Source organism: Nyctereutes procyonoides, unplaced genomic scaffold (genome assembly GCF_905146905.1).
Source record: "Nyctereutes procyonoides isolate TBG_1078 unplaced genomic scaffold, NYPRO_anot_genome, whole genome shotgun sequence".
NCBI lineage: Eukaryota > Metazoa > Chordata > Mammalia > Carnivora > Canidae > Nyctereutes > Nyctereutes procyonoides.
Genome location: NW_026575024.1, coordinates 30,251,683 through 30,271,142, shown reverse-complemented (window position 1 = coordinate 30,271,142; position 19,460 = coordinate 30,251,683). Strand labels below are relative to the sequence as shown.

Genomic DNA, 19,460 nt, shown 5'->3' with positions numbered 1-19,460 from the left:
GGTATGGTTCTGCCTGACAGGAACACAGTGGGCCCAGAGTAAAAGTTTGGTGGCAGGGATCACCCTCTCAAGAAACTGCTGACTCTCTCCATGCTAGAGGCTGAGCCAAGTCCTCCTCTTCCCTGAGTTCCAACGCTGACCCCAGCTATTCCTAGTATCCAGATATGCCTGAATCTAAAATCATATCTGAAACCCTACAAATTAAATCTCCAAAACAATGGAGAATTTTATTGAATGTTTCTTGGGAATAAATATGAAAGTGAATTACATCACACATTATAATCCTATAACTCTTCTTTAAATATCTCTCTTGTTCCCCAAGCTTCCAAACTCCAATAGCCATTGCCATATTTCTCCCGCTCTGATCCTTACCCTACTCTTCCCTTTCTGACCCACACTGAATCTGCTTTCTTCTGGTTCATTCATTAATTAATTCTTCAAATGTGCATTTAGTGCCAACTATGTACTAAATGCCAGAAACACAAAGATGAGCATAAAACATGATTTGCCTCTCCAAGCGTTTACAATCCTAGAAGAGAGGAGAAGGCATGCAAAGTGGCACTTAAAATGTTTTGTAACTTAATGTTTTGAATAGAAAAACACACCTAATTAATGCACATAGAAAAGTAAGAAGTCTCTTTGGTGTCCACACACCTCTAATAGGGTTAACCTTTTAGTTTCTGTGCATTCTGCCAAAATGTCTTTTTGTGAATACAAGCAAATATGCACCCTTTTTGTTACTCTCCTCACCTTTTTTTTAACCTTGAAGGGAACACATACTGCCCATTCTGTCCTCTATCTTGATTTCCACTCAATATGATCTTTTATAGATATGTAATGGTCACATGCCAACTTGTTTGGGCCACAAGGTGCCCAGATATTTGGTCAAATATTCTGTGAGGATGTTTTCAGATGAGATTAACATTTAAACTTATTTTTTTTTGAGATTTATTCATGAGAGACACAGAAAGAGGCAGAGACATAGGCAGAGGGAGAAGCAGGCTTTGTGCAGGAAGCCCAATGTGGGACTCGATCCTGGGACTCCAGGATCACACCCTGGGCCTAAGGCAGATGCTCAACTGCTCAGCCACCCAGGCGTCCCTAACATTTAAATTTAAAGGTAGACTGAATAAAGCAGATTGCGCTCCCTAATGTGAGTGGGCCTCATTCAATCAGTTGAAGGCATGAATAGAATAAAGAAGATATCTCTTCCCTGAGTCAGAGAAAATTTCTTCTTCTTGGTGGCCTTTGAACTGGGACATTGACTTTTTTTTTCTGTCTCAGACACTAACTGAAATGTCAATTCTTCCTGTGTCTTGAGCCTGCCAGCCTTTGGATTTGACTTTCCTAGGTTCCAACTTGCTGACTCAATTCTGTAGATCAGCCTCTTTCATCACATTAGCTAATAAATCTCTATCTGTATCACCTATATAATGTGCCTCCATATCATCTGACATTAGTTCTGTTTCTCCAGAGAACCTCAACTAATACAAGATTTTTCCATATCAAAACATTGAAATTTCCTGTTTTTAAAGCCATTTATTTTGTATTGTCTGTACAGAATTTAATTAATCAGTCCTCTCTTTGGATATTTAAGTTGTTTCTAACCTTATTTTATTAATAACAATAATGTAACAATTAATAACCTCATGCATTCATAGTTTAGTATCCTGTGCAAGTATATCTGCACGATCAGTGCCAGAACTGGGGTTGTTAGGACAAAGAATATGTGCATTTGTGATCGTGATATTGTGAAATTTCCTCCACAGGGGCTCAAGGTTCAGAGCAGAGGCTGAAGACTGGCGGCCCATTGCCTTGCTTTGGTTTTGCACAGTATCATGTTTTTACAAAACTAACTGCTGATTTTTGTATTGATGAGAATGTGGGGCAACTGGAACTCTCATACTCTGCTGATGGAGTATGAGTACAACCATTTCAGAGAACAGTTTGTCAGGTTTTTTAAAAAGTTTTTATTTATTTATTCATGAGAGACACAGAAAGGCAGACATAGGCAGAGAGAAGCAGGCTCCATGCAGGGATCCCGACACAGGACTTGATCCTGGGTCTGCAGGGTCATGCCCTGGGCCAAAGACAGGCACCAAACTGCTGAACCACCCAGGCATCCCTGTCAGTTTCATATAAAATGAAATATATGCCTATGCTGTTGTATCAGTTAGAGTTTTATTGGAGAAGCAAAAAGAATTTGTTACAGGAATTTGACTTTGGGTAACTGTTAAATGGTCTCTGTAAGACTATGGTTTTACAACTGATCCTGGAGTTTAAAGCCCACAGGTCAGGCCACTGGGAAGGAAAGAGGGATATAAAGTAGGGGAGAGAAAGGACAAACTGGAATCCATTAGCATAAGCTTGAACCTTTAATCACAAACTGGAACTCGTGTTATTTCCTACTTGATGATGTGGGTGTCCAGCAGTAGAGGCTGGTGCCCTCTGTTATCTGGCCCAAGAGTCAAAGAAGTTGAAGGAGGATCCAGGGAAAGGGGGAGTAGTTGCAGGCCTGACTGTTATCCCATGTCAATGACGTGATCCAGCAGATCAGCAACAAAGTTTATGGGCTACAAAGCTCCTGCCCACATTTTGCAAGTGTACCAATACAGCCACTGCTTTCCTTCCACTCTCCAAATCTCGTGCAAAAATGTCTGTTGTGGCCCACTGTAATCAGAAGGGAATTCTGGAAAATGCAGTTCACCATAGCTAAGGTGATAGATTAAAAAGCTGCCACAGCTATGTTCCAGTAATTTCATTCCTCAATATATACTCAAGAGAAATGCATACATATGTTTACCAAGACAGGTACTAGAATATACAATACAGTTTATACTATTTGGGGGCAGGGGTTCTTTTGCCCAATATTGTCTGTGAGAATCATCCACGTTGTTGCATGCATTCGGTGGAGTTTGTTCTTTGTCATTGCTATAGGAGAGGCCATTGTATGAATACAGTATGGTTTCTTTATTCATTCTGTTGTTGATGGACACTTGGGTTGTCTTCAATTTGGGGTTATTACCAATAGTGCTGCCATGAATATTTGTATTCTTGTCTTTTGGTATGTAACGAAACCAGTGGAATTGTCTGTTCAAAGGGTTGGCATTTTCAGCTTTATTAGATACTGCCCAGAAGTTTTCTAACAAGGTTATGGTTGTTTAATTCTTATTAAAATAGAAATAGAATAGAGTCGGGATGCCTGGGTGGCTCAGTGGTTGGGTGCCTGCCTTCGGCTCAGGTCATGATCCTGGGATCTGGGATTGAGTCCCACATCGGGCTCCCTGCGAGGAGCCTGCTTCTCCCTCTGCCTGTGTCTCTGCCTCTCTCAGTCTGTGTCTCTCATGAATAAATGAAATTTTTTTTTAAAGAATAGAGTCCATAATACCACGTGTTTGGAACTGGAATGTATTCAATCTGTTCTGCTAAATTGGAGTTGTTCTTAACTCCTTCCCATATAACCCCCAATTTCCAGGGAGACTGTGGCTTCCCTCAAAGCTCTGTTAAGGCCCTCTGCACAGGAAGTCCCAGGGCCTGGGCATCAATCTGATATTACCATCCCTCCTCTTGGTGCACAGACCCATTGAGCTGCAATGGGACAGCCATGTACCTTCTAATCTAGCTTCCTCCCAGCACAAAGAATCACATTTTCTCCTGGAAGCTCTCCAGAACCATCTGTACTTACTGTGGCCTTGGGACCTTCCCTGGGAGCCTGTAGTATCCCCAGGCATGGATAGCTCTGTATTAGAGGTCCTTCCAATTGGCTAGTCGGCGATTCTGCCCAACACCTAGGAGTGTGAGATGTGTTTGGCAGGGACAAGAAACCACAACTCTTTGTGTGGCATACCTCCCATCCTGACCTGTGAGTGTCTCTAACTCCAGAGTAATTTGTTTATCATACACACTTAGTAAATATTTGTTTAAAGGAGTTGACAGAAAAAAAAATAATAAAGGAGTTGACAGTAGGAAATGGCCCCAGGCAGTGCCCAGTAAGCAGCTAGTCTCTGTATTTTGAGGAGGGCTGTAGACATTAAAAAGGCAGGCCTTAACTTGGTCTTGAAGGGAGGGTGAGTTTGGCTATGAGAGGTGAGTGGGGAGGGCATTCTATGTAGAAAGGTAGCATAAGGAGGGTATCAGGAAATCAAATGTCTGCACAGACCCAGAAGGTAAAAATCAGTGTGGGAAAAACAGGGATTAGTGGGGACAACAGCAAGTTGATGTGCCAGACTCTGGTGCCAGGCTAGAATGTGAATCCATGTTGTTAGATCTTCTGATATTTCAAAAGGTGAATAAGAAGACAAAGAGGATGAAGAGGAAAAAGAGAAAGAGGGAGAGGAGAAAGAAAAAAAGAAGAGGAAGAATTAGAATTTTAAAAAGTCCTGTATGGGCTAAACAAAATATGTCTGTAGCCCACTTTGAGCCCACTGTCTGCCACCTTTAGACGTTGAAGAATAGTATAGACATGGGAATGCAATTTTTCTTTTGAGGGGGAGCATAGTGGGGCACATAGAACGATGGGGTTGGCAAGTTAGAAAGTATGTGGCAGGAGTCAGAATGTGAAATCTCCTAATGCCCACGCTGGAGGGCAGTATCTCAAACGCCAGAGTGCGCACGAATCACCCAAAATGCTTCCAAAAAGTTTGTGAAGCTCTGCTGGAGACAATTCCAGAGCACGGAGGTTATGGAGCAGGGGAAGATGCGATGGAAACAATAGCTCAGGAAAATTAATTCGCCCACCGTGCGGAGACCAGAGACCATGAGACAGGTTAGGGACCACAGGGATACACAGCGGATGATAGGAGCCTTGGCCGTTCCTCAAAGGCAGCGGCCGAGGTCCTTCTGAAAGGAAGCCGACCCTCCGAGCCATCACCGTCGCTCTCCTAGTTCCACTGTTTGTAAGGAGGGAACCTAGTGCTCCGGACCGCTCCCCGCAGGAAGTTTAGGGACCCTCTCACGGCCAGCGAAATTGGGGGAGGACAGTCGCTCCAGGAGCGCCAGGGGGGCGGCGGCTGGAACACCTAAAGAGCCTAGGGCCACACCTCTCGCCCGGGGGCTCCGTGCAGTTGCCCACACCCCACCCCACCCGCGCGAAACTAGGCGCCTCCCGCTGCCATGGCGACCGCCTCCATGGAGACCAGGAGCAGAGGCTGCGGTCCCTGGAGGCTCATCCCGCGAGCTTTCTTTGTTCTGATGCTTATTCGGGCCGGCCGGGCGAGTCCGTGCGAGAGCGCTTCCTCCCCCTCCGAGAAGGGGGCTGGTGGGTAGATGGGGAGGAGGGTCGCAGAGTGGGAAGGATGGCGGGTTCCTCAGCTCCGGAACAGGACCCAGAGATTCCCATATCGACTGCCGAGGCGGGCTTGGAAGCCTAGTGAGAAAGGCGAGTCCCGCCTCACGGCCGCTCGAGGACACAGAGGCCAGGGGAATCCCATTCCGAGTTAGGGCCCGGGCAGGAGGTGCGGTGCAAGCTCCTCAGTCGAAGTTGGGACGCAGGCGGGGGCTCTTGGAGACGCCCCTCCTTCCCTTTGCCGCTTCTGGCCCACGCCAGCCCCAGGCAGCGTCGGGCGGCCTAGCTGCCTTCATCGCGAGAACTCGCCGGGTCGCGGGTAGGCGTGGGCTAGCCCCGCGCAGCCGCGGGCCCCATGCACGTGACACGGTGGCGCAACGCCTGTTGGCGGTTCTCTGGCGCCCGCTCATTGGTCGGAAGCGCTCTCGCCCCACCCCCTCGGCGGGCCAATGGGTAGAGGTAGGGGGCGTACCCATGAGGCGGGCGGCGGCGGCGGCGGCGCGGGCGCGGGGCTCGCTCCTCGTGCTCGGCGTTGAGCCCCCGCTGCCGCCGCGACCGCCACGGCCGCCGCTGTGGTGGACCCTTCCCGACCGGCCCTAGGGTGCGCCCTGCACGGTGAGACTGCTCCTCCGCCCGCCACCTCCCAGTTCCGCTCTGCTCGCCGAGATGCACTCCCGTGCCGGGCAGTCGGTGACTGGGACCCTGCGGGGCTGGGGCGGCGGCTCCGCCGTGGGGCCGCACACGGGAGTGCTCCCTGGCAACTGAGCTGGGGAAATGTCAGGCCTGAAGCCGCGGGTGACCGTTAGGTGGTGGAGCGGGGATGTTTTCCGCGGCGCGCCGTCGGGGGCACGAGTGACACAGCGAGGGCGGGGGCGTAATGGGGTCAGCACCGTCAGCATTCCCCCTCCCCCGCTATTGTCACGCCTCGCTGTGTGACCTTGGACAAGTAGCCTCTGAGCCTCTCTTGCCTGGGCACCTACGGGGAGGAGGGCGGTGATACCGGGGAGTGCAGGCTCCTGAGACTCCTGCGTCAGCAGAGGTGAGGGTGGGAAGGGACAAAGCTGCCGCCTAGAAGCCCTGGAGGGGTGTGGTGGAGGGGGAACGTCTAGCTGCATCGGTCCCCCTAGAAAATGAGAAGGGGGCGGTGATGGGCCACCACACCCACGGGGATAGAGGCAGGAGAGGACAGGGTCCTAGACCTGGGCTCCTGATGCCTTTGGGGGCTTGGCCAGCACCTTCCTGTCATCTCAGCTGGAGGGGTTTTATGTAGGTTCTGGACCTGAAGCCCTGCTGGACTGAGAAGAGAATCTTTGGGTTGCCTTTCCTCTTAAATCTTGGCATTGGGAAGTGGGGGTAGGGCATTTCTCTCCCAGGGAGCTGAAGAAGGTCAGGAGCAAGTGCCACCACCCTCCCCCCCTTCCCCCCCCCCCCCCACTAGGCCTGGCCTCTACTTCTTGGGGCCTTCAGGTGACAGGCTCAGGGCAAGCACCGGGTGGGGCAGGCAATCTAGAGTTCGAGAAGGGTCTAAGGACCCCCTAGCTGGGGGATGGGGGGTTTTGAGAAGGGAATGCTGGGCAGAGGAGGATTGCACATTTTGTGGATACACGAGGGGGTGGGATGGTGGGAGTCTCTTCCCTAATTCACCCCTGCTTGTGAGAAAGAGAACACCATACTTATCCTTGCACTTTTGGCCTGGTGGAGGGAGGAGGAAATGGAGTCCCATCCAGACTGAGTTGATGTATAATTGCCACAACCAAACCGACATCCAGTTTTGCCTTTTCAGGCCTTGTCCTAGGTATGTGGTTCCCTTACTATGTACCCAGTTCTATATCAGGTTCTGGAGTTAGCAGGTCGGTGTGGTCTCAATGGGAGCTCTGTTTACAAGCTTGAGCTTTTTTTTTTTTTTTTTAATTTTTTTATTTATGATAGTCACACACAGAGAGGCAGAGACACAGGCAGAGGGAGAAGCAGGCTCCATGCACCGGGAGCCCGATGTGGGATTCAATCCCGGGTCTCCAGGATCGCGCCCTGGGCCAAAGGCAGGCGCCAAACCGCTGTGCCACCCAGGGATCCCACAAGCTTGAGCTTTAATGAGAGGCTGGACCAGGATTGAGCCGTGGGTTTGGGTGGGGCAGAGTGGGGCCAGAGAGGGGGTGGGGGGGTGGAGGAGGGGTGGGGTGGAAGGTTGTGGAGTATCCTGGCTCAAAGTCCTTGAACAGGTTGAGAATGGAGATGGAGGAATAAATGAAAAATGAGACCCCAGGAGTTTGGGGCCTTGCTCCCAGCCATAAACCAGAGGACAAGCTGGGGCTCGCCCTGTGGTGCCTGGGATCTAGGAGCTGCTTCCAGGGCAGGGAGGTGTGGTATAGGTGTGCAGCTGTGGAATGGAGGGTATGTTCTGGAGCTCCACTTTGCGGAGGACAGACTGTCCTGGTCCTCCCTCCTGTCTGGAACCTTGGGTCCCAGTGTGGGGCAGCCTGGAGTAGCAGCTAGCACCCTGTGGGGCTGGAGTCTAGGGGGCTGAGAACTCTGGATATCTGTGTAACTGTCTCTTTGTCCATTTGTTTGCTCACTTGTCATGTTCCTGGGCCTTCTCCTGCCAGAAGTTCCACCAGGCCTGGCTGAGCCCTGACCTGTGTAGGGTAACCTTGAAGCAGCCTTTCTCTCTAAAGCTGAGAGGGAATTCAGCTCTGTCTCCCAGAGAGAAGCTTCCTTCAATTTCCCTGAGAATAACAGAGCCAGAGAAGCCCCCACCAAGGCCCTTCCTTGTTCCAGCTTCCGAGCGGGCCAGCCCTCCCCATCCTGTGACTGTCCATGGTATCACTGATGACCTGTTCACAGCCCAGCTAAGCTGGGATGGGGGCTGACCTTGGTGTCCTTTTGTTTTTGTTGTTGAGGAGGGGGCATTTCTCAGGATATACACTCCTCACATCTTCCTCTGGTTGAAGGGGACAGTGGACTCTCAGCAGTCTGCTCTCTGGTTATCCCTGGGGGACCTGGCTAGCCTGGGAGTGGGGGAGGAGGGAAGCGGGAGGAGGGAAGGGGAGGGGGCCCCTCAACCCTTGAGCTGTTTTCTGAGAAGGCTGAAGTCCCTGGGGCCCCCCCTGAGGGCCATTCCTGACTGTTCCAGGATTAGACTGAAGAGCCTCTCCACTGGTGCTGCCCTGAAATTGCTGTTGCTTCAGAAACCAGGCCTTTGGGATTTGCTTTTGCAAAGATGAGGGCAGAGCGGGGAGTGCCAGCAGAGCTTCAGGTATCGGCTGCACCAAACCCTCAGAGGAAGAGGTCACTGCTTATTCCTGTGTTATAGACGAGGAAACTGAGGCACAGAGACTCCGAGTTAACTTTCCAAGCTGCCTAAATGTGAACCAGGACTGCTGGGCTCTGGAGCCCGTGCTTGTGACCATGTCCCTCCTGTCTCTGTGACTGCAGCTTGGACCACATTCAGGACGTGGCTGGCACAGGAGGAGGCCTGGGGTTGTGAGGGGACCCAGCAGTTCCTATGGATACAGCTGCAGCAAAGGGAGATGGATCCCCTCTCCTCCCACTTCTGATGAGGAATTGTGTTTGAATGAGAATATGGCTCCCAGGCGACCTCGACTGACAGGGCTTTCTGCTGAGAAAGGAGGCTTGCTTCTTTCAGCCTCCTCTGGGCCCTTTAAGTCACTTGCCTTCCATCTCCGTGTTCTCACTGCCCAAGGGTTACGGGCAGGCCTGATTGAGCTCTGGGCAGTGCAGGAGATGCTGGTCTTGCCCTCAGGGGGCATTCCATTTCAAGGGAAGTAACTGTGGCAAGGCCAGAATAATGCCCAGTGGGAAGCCATGTTCTGCGAGATGGGGGGAGGGGAGGACCCTCTGGAGTAAGAGTTGGCTAAGAGTGGGGTGGGGTGTTCCTCTTTCTGAGAGCTTCCGGTATAGAGATACTGGCCTTGACATGTCACATCTACCTAGAGGTCCCAACCAAGGCCCATGCTTGGGTTCCCCTTAGTTTGGTTATTCATTCATTTAACAAATATAACTGGACCCAGCTGCTCCCTGCCCCATGCTAGGCTGGGTAGTGTGTACACAGGGTTTGGCACAAACATAGTCACTGCTCTGGCAATGTGGGGAACATAAAATGATCCTAGAAGCTGGGAAAGGGGGTCCTTTTATTTATTTAATTAATTTTTTTTAAAAAAAGATTTATTTATTTATTTATTCAGAGAGCGAGAGAGAGAGAGAGAGAGAGAGAGGCAGAGACACAGGCAGAGGGAGAAGCAGGCTCCATGCAGGAAGCCTGATGTGGGACTCGATCCCAGGTCTCCAGGATCACACCCTGGGCTGCAGGCGGTGCTAAACATATTTCATGAATTAATTTATTTAATTTATTTTTTAAAGGGGGTCCTTTTAAAGATTTTTAGGCCTATCTTGGGATGGGAGGTGGTGAGGTAGAGTTGTGTACCCTAAAAAAGCCCTTGGGCTGAGAATGAGCTTAGGTATTAGTTGGGGGCAAGGGTTGTTCCAGGCCAGAGGGAGAGTCTGGATGAAGACAGGCAGGCAGTAGGCAGTGGGTTGATAGGGAAGACAGGGAGGGGGCTCTGCATGTAGTGGGTCAGAATATTTGTGGAAGGAGTCTCCAGGAGCCTTTGCTTACCAGCCACTGGTTAAGAGTTTCATCTGGGTCTCTGGGAAGTGTCTTGGGAGATGGAGGGACCTTGTAGACATGGAGCTGTCATTCCTGTGTGGCCAGAGCAGCCTCTGCACAAGGTAGGAAGAGGGCCTGGTATGCTTTTGGCCATTTTTCTCATGTTTTGAATCCACAGCTTCAAGGGATGGCTAGAGTGGGTGGGGTTGGGGAGGCTTCACTTCAACGGCCAGTCTGTCTGGGGACAAGCTGAGCATTCCAGGGCTAAGGGGCTGCCCTTCTGGGACTGACCCCAGAGTGGCCCTGGCCAGAGATAAGTGGGGAGATAAGTAGTTCCGTTCCCTATACCCTGGGCCTGGGAGCTAACTTCCAGTGGTGGCGGTGGTGGGGTACTGGCCTGAGACCTGAGACCAAAGTCTTGCCTTTCCCTGTAGCTCCTTAGGCCTTCTGCCTGAGGGTTCTTGGTTCCTGTCTGTTCCTGTCCACCCTGCCCATGAGGTGCTTGGGGCTGGGTGGGCTTCTCTTGCACTGGAAAGTGAAACGGGAGTTGAGGCCTGCTCCCAGGGCAGCTTGGTACCTAAGGGACCTTGAGGTTGTGTCCTCTACAGCCCAGCCCCCAACTAGGAGGGCACCCTGTGGTTTCTCTTTGCTCCTTGGATTAGCCAAGGTCTTTCATGGTTTACTCCTCTCTAAATACTTCAGCCCATTTCTCTGAAAAATAAGGACATATGTCTCTATACGATACAATTCCATTATCTTACCTAACAAAATTAGCTTTTATTTCTTAATGTCACCACGCAAGATCCAGTCCTATTCATGTTTTCCAATTATCTCCAAAATGTCCTTTTTAAATAGGTAATTACAAACCCCTTACCCCATTTATTTTTCTTCTTGTAGCTGATATAGTGGAAAAAACCAGGTCAGCTGTCCCATTGAGCACCCTGCCTTCTTGTTCTCTTTGTGTGTTAATTTAGAGCAGTGGTTGGCAAACTTTTTCTGTCAAGGGCCAGACGGTAAATATTTTAGATTTTGCAGGCAGGCCATGTGGTCTCTGTTGCAACTACTCAAAGGAGCTTTGCTTTAGTGCAAAAGCAGTTTTAGACACCATTTAAACAAAGGAGTGCAGTTTTGTTCCTTTTTTTTTTTTAAAGATTTTATTTATTTATTCATGAGATACACACACACACACACACACACACACACACACAGAGGCAGAGACACAGAGGAGAAGTAGGCCTGATGCAGGACTCGATGGACTTGATCCTGGGACCTGATCACGGGACCTGATCCTGGGACCCCAGGACCTTGCCCTGGGCTGGAGGCAGGAGTCAAACTGCTGAGCCACCAGGGATCCCCTTGTCCAATACCACTGTAGAAAACGTCCGCCTCAGGCTCTGGCTGGCCCATCCCCTATCTAGAACAACTACCACTCCCTTAATTTTCTTGTAGTTTGGGGGGAAAAAACCCAAATGATGGGTCAGTTGTCCCATAGAACATTCTGCCTTCTGGATTTGTTTCTTCCCCGGGGAGTCATCTCATGTATTCTACTCACCTCAGCCTTTTGAGTCAGCAGGAAGTTGGAACTAGGGGCTTCCTTAGATCCAGATTAGACATTTCAGGCAGGACCTCCTTGTCAGTGATACTGTGACTTCATGCTGCCTCACCTCAGGAGGCCTCTATGGTCAGTCTGTCCCAATGTGAGTGACAGGAGACTGACGGGTGTGTGTGTGGCTGACACCACATCCCTCCACTGCAAACCTGGGTCAGTCCCCTGAAGAAGCTCAGACCATGTGTCAGTGGCACTTGGGTATCTGTGAGCACCTACTTTTGTCAGCCTTTGTTCTTCTGGTTGAGGATCCCCGGACTGCCCCCCACCTCCAGCATTTGTTTCTTTGGCGGCTGCAGCATTATTTAGCATTTGGTCATTCCTTTGTTATTTAATAGCAAGAATTCTTCTGAAAAGAAGAGGTTTCCTTTAGCCACCTGGATGATTTGGTTACATGAAAGGCTAAGGGGCAGGCCAAATTATTTATCTTTATTGCCAATTTTCTTAAAAAAAAAAAAGGCTATTTATTTGAGGGAGAGAGAGAGAACTCCTGCTTGGTGGGGAGGAAGGCAGAGGGGCAGAGAGAGAGAGACAAGCAGACTCTCTGCGGAGTCTGGAGCTCAACACAAGGCTCAATCCCATGACCCTGAGGTCACGACTGGAGCCGGAGCCATAATCAAAAGTTGGATGCTTAACCAGCTGCGCCACCCAGGCACGCATCTTTATTGCCAATCCTCAGAGTAAAGAGTTAGGGCATTGCTGCTGTCATGGTGACAAATGAGGGATGGAGTTTATTTTGCTTTGTCTCTTTTTTCTTATCTCTGTGAATGCTGCAGTTTTATGTATTCCATCTGTTTTCAGCAGTTGCGCTCATTATTCTTCTTGAAGCTTAGATGGTCCCAGCTTGGCCCATTAATGGCCAGGCTGCTCACACAGGCTTCCTGGGGGTGCCTCCTGCTGCCCCTGCCCTGAGGCTGCCCTTGGGGCATTGAGCCAGGAGACTAGTTCAGAGACTCAGGCCAGAGGCTGAATGGTGGGTTGCCATGGGGCAGCCCCTTCACCCAGCTCTGTTCTGTTTATGGCTCTGACCTGCTATCAGGAGGGAAGCTCCAAGGGCCCATCTTCTGTGGGCCCTGTTTCTTGCTTTCTTTCATGCATATTGTTGACTCTAACCTGGACCAGCTGCACTGGGTGTTTCACCTGAATAACGGGGCATCTGGCTGTAGGAGGGTGGAGCCCTTGGGGTCACTGGCATGAGAAGTAGCCTCTGAAAAGTGCCAGTGAGGTCCCCTTCCTTTCCAGGCAGCCTTTCCTGCCAGCCTCAGGTGGGTTGGATACAAGAGTCCTGTACCAACTCTGGCACCCAGAAGCAGCAGCTCAGCACATGCTGGCAAGGCTCTGGGGCAGCAGGGCATCAGGCAGGAGTGAGGGCCCTTGGGGAACATGCAGAGTGGGGAGCAGAAGCGCCCCCAGGCTAGAAGGTACAAGCACCCTTTGGCTGGTGAGAGCAGCAGGGGGTTGAGTTTTAGTGTCTTCCCTAAAGGGAGATCTCTGCTTTCCCCCAGCCATGGGCCCCGTGGGTGGCTCTGACCCCTGCCCTCTCCACTCCCCACCCTGTAGGCTCCCACTGGTGTCCCTGGAGCATGGGAGGCTGCTGCGCTTGAGTGGCTGAGTCTGGCAGGAGCTGCGTGTCTTACCCTGTGGCAGGGAAGGCATCCATGGCTGCAGCCAACAAGGGTAAGTGCCTTCCTGGCTTGGGAGGGTGTGCATGAGTCTTCCAGTGGGCTCTGGCAGGAGGGGTATTGTTGCATGTGGGGCCTTCATTGGCTGTGTGTGTGTGATATACATTACATCAGTGTAATTATACCACTGTTTGTGCTGGATCCCGGTACTGACCCAAGCCCTAGCAGGGAACCTGAAGACTCATGCTGGCTCCTTGGTGTGCTGATTTGTGGAGGGATGTGCCCCTATGTCCCCAAGTTCCAGCTTTCCTATTCCATTGCAGTGGCTAGGGGGCAATAGTCTTGGGGTGACGAGGTAGCTAGGGCCACAGGAAGCTACAGAAGGGAATTTGGGCTTCATTTAGCATCCAAAAAGGCTCATAGAGGGTTTTGGGCAAGGGAGGCTAGGTAAAATTTGAGGGTCAGTTCCCAGGGGCTCAGCAGGGCACCTAGCCTGCATCCCTAGGCTTCCACCAAGTATCTGAGAACTCAGGCCAGGCCTGGCCCAGCCCCTCCCACCACAAGGACTCTGGGCAAAGCTCTTGGGAGGCCTAAGGGCCATAGCTGTGGGCCAGAGTATTGGGGTCCTGTTCATGGCAAGATGTACCTCCCCCAGCCCAGGCCCTCAGCCCAGTTCCAACTGTTCTGCCTATCTCAACTCCCTGCCTCCTGGCTTTGGAGAACTGGACCCAGGTAGGGACAGCTGATGGCCTTGTGTGTGTGTTAAATAGAGGAGGGAAGGGTGTCTTTGGGAGGGGTCTGAGAGGCTGCCCTGGGTACTTCCATCTTTCTTGCTGATGATCAGTGATGAAGTTTAGGGACAGTTGCAGCCTCTTCTGGGTGGGCTCGGTGTGGTTTCTGGCCTCCCTTTGTTTCTCTCACCCTCAGAAGGGTCCCACAGAGCCTGTTCCAGTCCCCACTCCCTTCTTCTCTCAGTTTGCAGTCGTCAGGAGGGGCAGGCAGGGGCCTTGGCACTCATAGACCTGTAAGAGATCTCAGCAATGGGGAGCTCGCCACTGTGAAGGAGAGCACTGGGCAGGGTACCCAAGGCCCAGGCTGAATCTGCACAACTTGGGGCTTGCCGAGAGTCTGGAGGACTCTTATTATCTCTGTCATCTGCCTCATCTCTAAGTAAGGGGTCATACTAGCCAATCCCTGACACACCCATTCCCAAGGTGCTTATATTTTGTGGGAGGACTGGGCAGGTAGGGGCCTTAAGCCTCATGACCGCTAGTATCCAGTAGGATATGCCCTAGCCCTGAAAGGAGCCCAGCTAGTGGGTGCTAAGTGATGTCAAGGGCAGTTGCTAGGGGTGTGTGTGGGGGTGTGTGTGACAATGGCAAGGGGGAGTAGAGGAAGCCCGCAGCCCCTGGAGCCCTTTCTCATTCTCTTCTTAGGCAATAAGCCCAGAGTCCGGAGTATCCGCTTTGCAGCAGGCCACGATGCAGAAGGCTCCCAGAGCCATGTCCACTTTGATGAAAAGCTGCATGACTCTGTGGTCATGGTCACCCAGGAGAGTGACAGCAGCTTTCTGGTCAAGGTACGTGCACACCTCCCCGTGCCATCTGCCTGACTCCCTCTGCCTGCTGCCTGGCCCTGCCTGGCTTCCTGGGCCTGTCTGTTCCATTTCTTCTAAGCTGGCTACATAGGCACATCTGTGTCCCTACCTCAGCCTTGGTCTCACTGTTTGTAAATGGGAGGTGGTGAGATTACAATGAAATGAGTACCTTTAGAATGTTACTCAAACAAGTGGTACGGAGCTGTTGTTATCATTGTCATCCCAACAATGACATCCACTCCCCACCCTGTAGATGGTTGTGTCAAGGCAATGGAAGGTGGTGTCAAGGCTTGGGATACTGCACATCAGGTCCAGGCCTGCTATTCTGGAGCTGTGAATTTGGACAGGTCACCTCAGTTTCCTCTTCTCTGAAATGAAGACCGTTTCCATCCCAGAGAGTTGGTGTGAGAATGAGATAAAAGAATGTATGTGTGTCACACAGGTGTGAGGCCAATTCTGGTGATAACAAGGCGTGACTTTACTTACTCTTCTTTGCCAAACCTCTGGCTGCTTAAGGGTCTCTGTGGTATTAATGCTTACTGATCACCCCTATGTTTTCTCCTGGGTGGAGGACCCACCTCTCCCAGTGGTCACACCTCACACACACCCCAGCATGGCTTCTCCAACTTCTGGGGCACTGTCACATCCCACATCCACTTGGGAGGGGCAGGAGGAAGTGTCTGGAGGGGACAGATTGGTGGAGAAACAGGGAATGAGCCCCTCATGAGGTTGAACAATAAGCCAGGGCTCTGGAGTTGAACAGGAATGCCCTAGCAAGGGGAAGGCATCTGGTCCATGGAGACCTCCCTGAGAAGGGGTCCAGATTCATCATTTCTGCCCAACTGTAAAATCCTTGCTCTTTTCCTATAGCTGACAGCTTCCTCAAGGGAATTAACAGAATGAATCAAAACTTTAAAGAATAGCTCTCTCTCCCCTTCTTTCCCCATTGCAAAACCCATTGACATCTATTGGGGAAAACTTGGAAGCTAGAGAAAACTATAAAGAAATTTAAAAGCACACACCATCATACTATCCAGACACAACAATAGTTAATATTTTGGTTTGTGTTATTTCAGCCTTTTTTTTTTTTTTTTTTTTTTTTGCTTTATTTCCAAAAACAGCTGGTATCACAGCGGACACACTGTTTTTTGTTTGCTTATGTTGTGAACCATCTCCTGTCTATGTCAGTAAATAATTTTCCATGAGATTTTCCAGTTGCCTGGTATTCCATTAAATGTATCATCATTGATTTAGCCAGTTCCCTATTCCTGGTACTAACGACTGTTTCTGTTTTTTACTGTTACAAATGGGTGCAGTGGTGAGTGTTTTTTGCACATCTCTTAGGATTTCCCCTGAAAAATTCTGCAACTGGTGCAGCTGGACCACAGGGTCACCATTGGTGAGATAGCCAGAAAGCCCTCTTGAGAGGTGGGTCCTCCACCTGCAGCATGAGAGAGCCACATGGACTGACCTTTAGCATACACTGATGTCTGCCTATCCCATTGAAAAGCTAAACACTTTATGCAGCCAGTCCTAACAAGCCCCAGTGACAGGGCTGTCCAGCTCTTGCAACTGTGAGCAAGCCAGTGTGTGTGTACATGAGTTGTAGGTACAGTGTGCACCTCTGTGCCTCCTGGACTGCACTCTGGTTAGCCTGCCCGCTCAGCAGCCACCTCAGCTTGTGTCCCTTCACATGGCTGGACTTACCCAGGTTGGCATCTCTCCCAGGGGGCATTGGTTGCCAGTCACTGTGTATGAACAATAGAAAGGGCTTGGGCCATGAGCTGGGGCTTTGGGCACACTGAGCCTTTGAGTGGGCAGGCAGGCATCCACATTCAGGTGCCAGCAGGGTTCAGTAGCTGGTGCCCAGGGGCCAGCTCTAGACTGACAAGCTGATCTAGTGTCTTTTTCTAATTCTGTCTCCTCCGCCATCCCGTGTAATCTGTGTTGCCCCTGTCTCCACATGAGTGACTAGAGGACCAGTGTCCCTGACCCCAGGCTATTGGCTCTGGGCAGGTGTTGGCAGTGGTGGAGGGAGGTGAATGATCTGTATTGTGGGACTTTGAGCTTCCCTTTTTGGGCAATGGCAAGTGCCTTGCTATGTGCTACATGTGGCAGGAGTGGCCCAGACCTCTAGGGAGAGCTTTACCCTGGCCACACCGTGCGGACTTCAGCCACTCACTGGCTTCCATCTATAAAATGGGCCACCATTTGCTGTGGGGCCTGTGAAACATGCTGAGCAGCAAGCTGAGGGAATGAGGTCCTCAGGCAAAGGGCCTGGGAGCCATTGGGCTTGGGGCGTGTACAGGCTAGAGTGCTGGAGGGAGTTAGGCCCCCTCTGGGATCCCTAAAGCAATGGGTGCAGGGGCCCACAGGATCATAAGAGGCAGGACCTGGGTGGGCCCTGGGGAGGCTGAGAGTCAAGGTGCTCCTCCTTTCCCCCTACCTTTCTGCTATAGGTTGGCTTCCTGAAGATCCTGCACAGGTATGAGATTACCTTCACTCTGCCCCCAGTGCACAGGCTGAGCAAGGACATCCGAGAAGCACCAGTCCCCAGCCTACACCTCAAGCTCCTCAGCGTCATGCCCGTCCCAGAAGGTGTGTCCCTTGCTCAGGTGCTGGAGGCCTGTTCTCCTGTTCTCTTCCAGCAGGAAGTAAGCGGGAGTGAGAGCATGGGTGCTATCCCCCCTTCTAGGGTGGATGGGCAGTTCAGCAATTGGGGGACATGAGGCCTCCTTATGGGCTTGCAGTGTGGCATTTCGGGAGGTCCCATACCTCAGGCCTTGGGGTTACACTACTGGCCCGTGCCTGTGTGTCACCTTATAGTTCCCTCAGTGGGGTCATGGAGCCAGTGAACTGGCTCTGGGCTTCCAGCTCTCCCTCCTGCCTGTCCCTTAAGAAAAATCTGCCAGAGCCCCAGGAATCCTGGGCAGCTACCTCCTAGCACCCGCCAGGCACAGGCTTCAGACTTGGGGCTGCTACTCCCTACCCTGCCAACTCTTCAAGTCCTCTCCTGCCCCTGCAGAGGTTAGGGTATCAGTTTCACAGTACGCTGACACCCCAGCTTCAGTTTCATGTCCCCCTACTTCCTCTTCATGATCTTTCCCTTAAGTGTATTGAGCTCCCTCCCTCTGGCCTTTACCTCTTGCCACCACATATGCTCAGGGCTTGCCCTGCCCCTCTTTCCCCACCACCCCCTCTCCTTGCTTTCCTTTTTGGGGAGCCAGTGGGTCTTCCTCCTGGAAACTTGAGTTTGACCCTTGGAGCCCTAATGGGGTTGTCCACAGTCTGGAGTCACGTAGAGCTCAGTGAAGAGTGAGAAGTTTCCAAGGCCTATTTGCCCAGCCCTGGGCAGATAGGTCCTAGGCCATCCTTACTCCTTTGGAGGAGGTGGCCAGTCTTGGTGGCATGCTGAGGCCAGTGAGTGCTGGGAGAGGCAGGGGTGGAGACCATGGAAATGCTGATCACCTGTGCAGGTTACAGTGTCAAGTGTGAGTACTCAGCGCACAAGGAGGGCGTCCTGAAGGAGGAGATGCTGCTAGCCTGTGAAGGTGGCGCTGGCACCTGTGTGCGAGTGACAGTGCAGGCCCGCGTCATGGGTGAGTGTGTGAGCCTTGTGTCTGGATAGAGGAGGGAGGTGCCAGCCTGGCTGCAAGGGGTTTCTATCTTCCTTGTCTGAAAAAGGGATTCTTACCCTGGCCCCCTGGATACCCGGCTGCCTTTCTCCCCACCCTCCTAGCAGAGCCCAGAGGGAAGGTGGGGGAGGGGCCTCCAATGAGTGGGTGGGGCCAAGGGGCCAGCCTGGCTTCCTGATTTGTCATCTGCCTTGCAGACCGACACCACGGCACACCCATGCTGCTTGATGGGGTCAAGTGCGTGGGTGCTGAGCTAGAATACGACTCAGAGCACAGCGACTGGCACGGCTTCGACTGAGGCCTGAGGCCCTGCACGCCTCGGGCCCCCACAGCCTTAAACCCCACCTCATCTCCCCGAATGCTGTGTGATGGTGTGGCTTCCTCGCCCCTCCCCGGGGTGGGGGCAGGGGTGGGGTGTCTAGGGGCCTCTCACCTCTGCCTTCATTGTGCCACCTCCCTGCCTCTCCTGCGTCCTCCTCTCCCACTTCCTCCTCTCCGTGTGCCTCAGTCTCCTGCCAGAAGAAATGGGTTGAGCCCCCAAGGAGGCTATCTGAGGAGGGGAGGGGGGCGCCTGGGGTGGGTTCTGCCCACCCCTACCCCAAGCCATAGGGGATCTAGCCAGGGCTTGGGAGAGGAGGGAGCTGGCTCTGTGACGTCGTCACTCCCATTACTGCTGCTGCTGGCTGGCTTTAGCCCTCCCGTGCTCCCTCCCTCTTTCCTACTGCTGTCAGCGCTGAGTAGGAGGGAGGCGCAGTCCCCAAGCCCTAGCCCCCAGGTCTGTGTTACTTGGTTTTTAAAGGACTGGTTGGGATAAAACCGTAAAGAAATAAAATTTTCAGTGGATACCAGATGCCAGCCAGTGTTTGTTCTTCGATGCTCTCAGAACACCCACAATCGGGATCCCTGGGTGGCGCAGCGGTTTGGCCTTTGGCCCAGGGCGCGATCCTGGAGACCCGGGATCGAATCCCACGTCGGGCTCCCGGTGCATGGGGCTCTGCCTGTGTCTCTGCCCCTCTCTCTCTCACTCTCTCTCTCTCTCTGTGACTATCATAAATAAATAAGAATTAAAAAAAAAAAGAACACCCACAATCC

The 19,460-nt window shown here is 51.8% G+C and overlaps 1 protein-coding gene across 1 annotated transcript; it reads left to right on the top strand.

Moving 5' to 3' along the window:
• The first annotated feature begins 5,766 nt into the window (after positions 1-5,766).
• ADISSP (adipose secreted signaling protein) lies at positions 5,767-19,218 on the top strand. Its single transcript, XM_055301468.1, has 6 exons — positions 5,767-5,899; positions 13,075-13,191; positions 14,573-14,715; positions 17,193-17,331; positions 18,210-18,332; positions 18,566-19,218. Exons 2-6 carry the CDS (start codon positions 13,173-13,175, stop codon positions 18,664-18,666), a joined length of 525 nt encoding a protein of 174 aa, XP_055157443.1. The 5' UTR covers positions 5,767-5,899; positions 13,075-13,172; the 3' UTR covers positions 18,667-19,218.
• The last annotated feature ends 242 nt before the right edge of the window (positions 19,219-19,460 follow it).

Coding starts and splice junctions, on each gene's coding strand:
- ADISSP (XM_055301468.1), top strand. Junction 14,716..17,192: donor ACAGCAGCTTTCTGGTCAAG/GTACGTGCACAC, acceptor TTTCTGCTATAG/GTTGGCTTCCTGAAGATCCT. Junction 17,332..18,209: donor CGTCATGCCCGTCCCAGAAG/GTGTGTCCCTTG, acceptor TCACCTGTGCAG/GTTACAGTGTCAAGTGTGAG.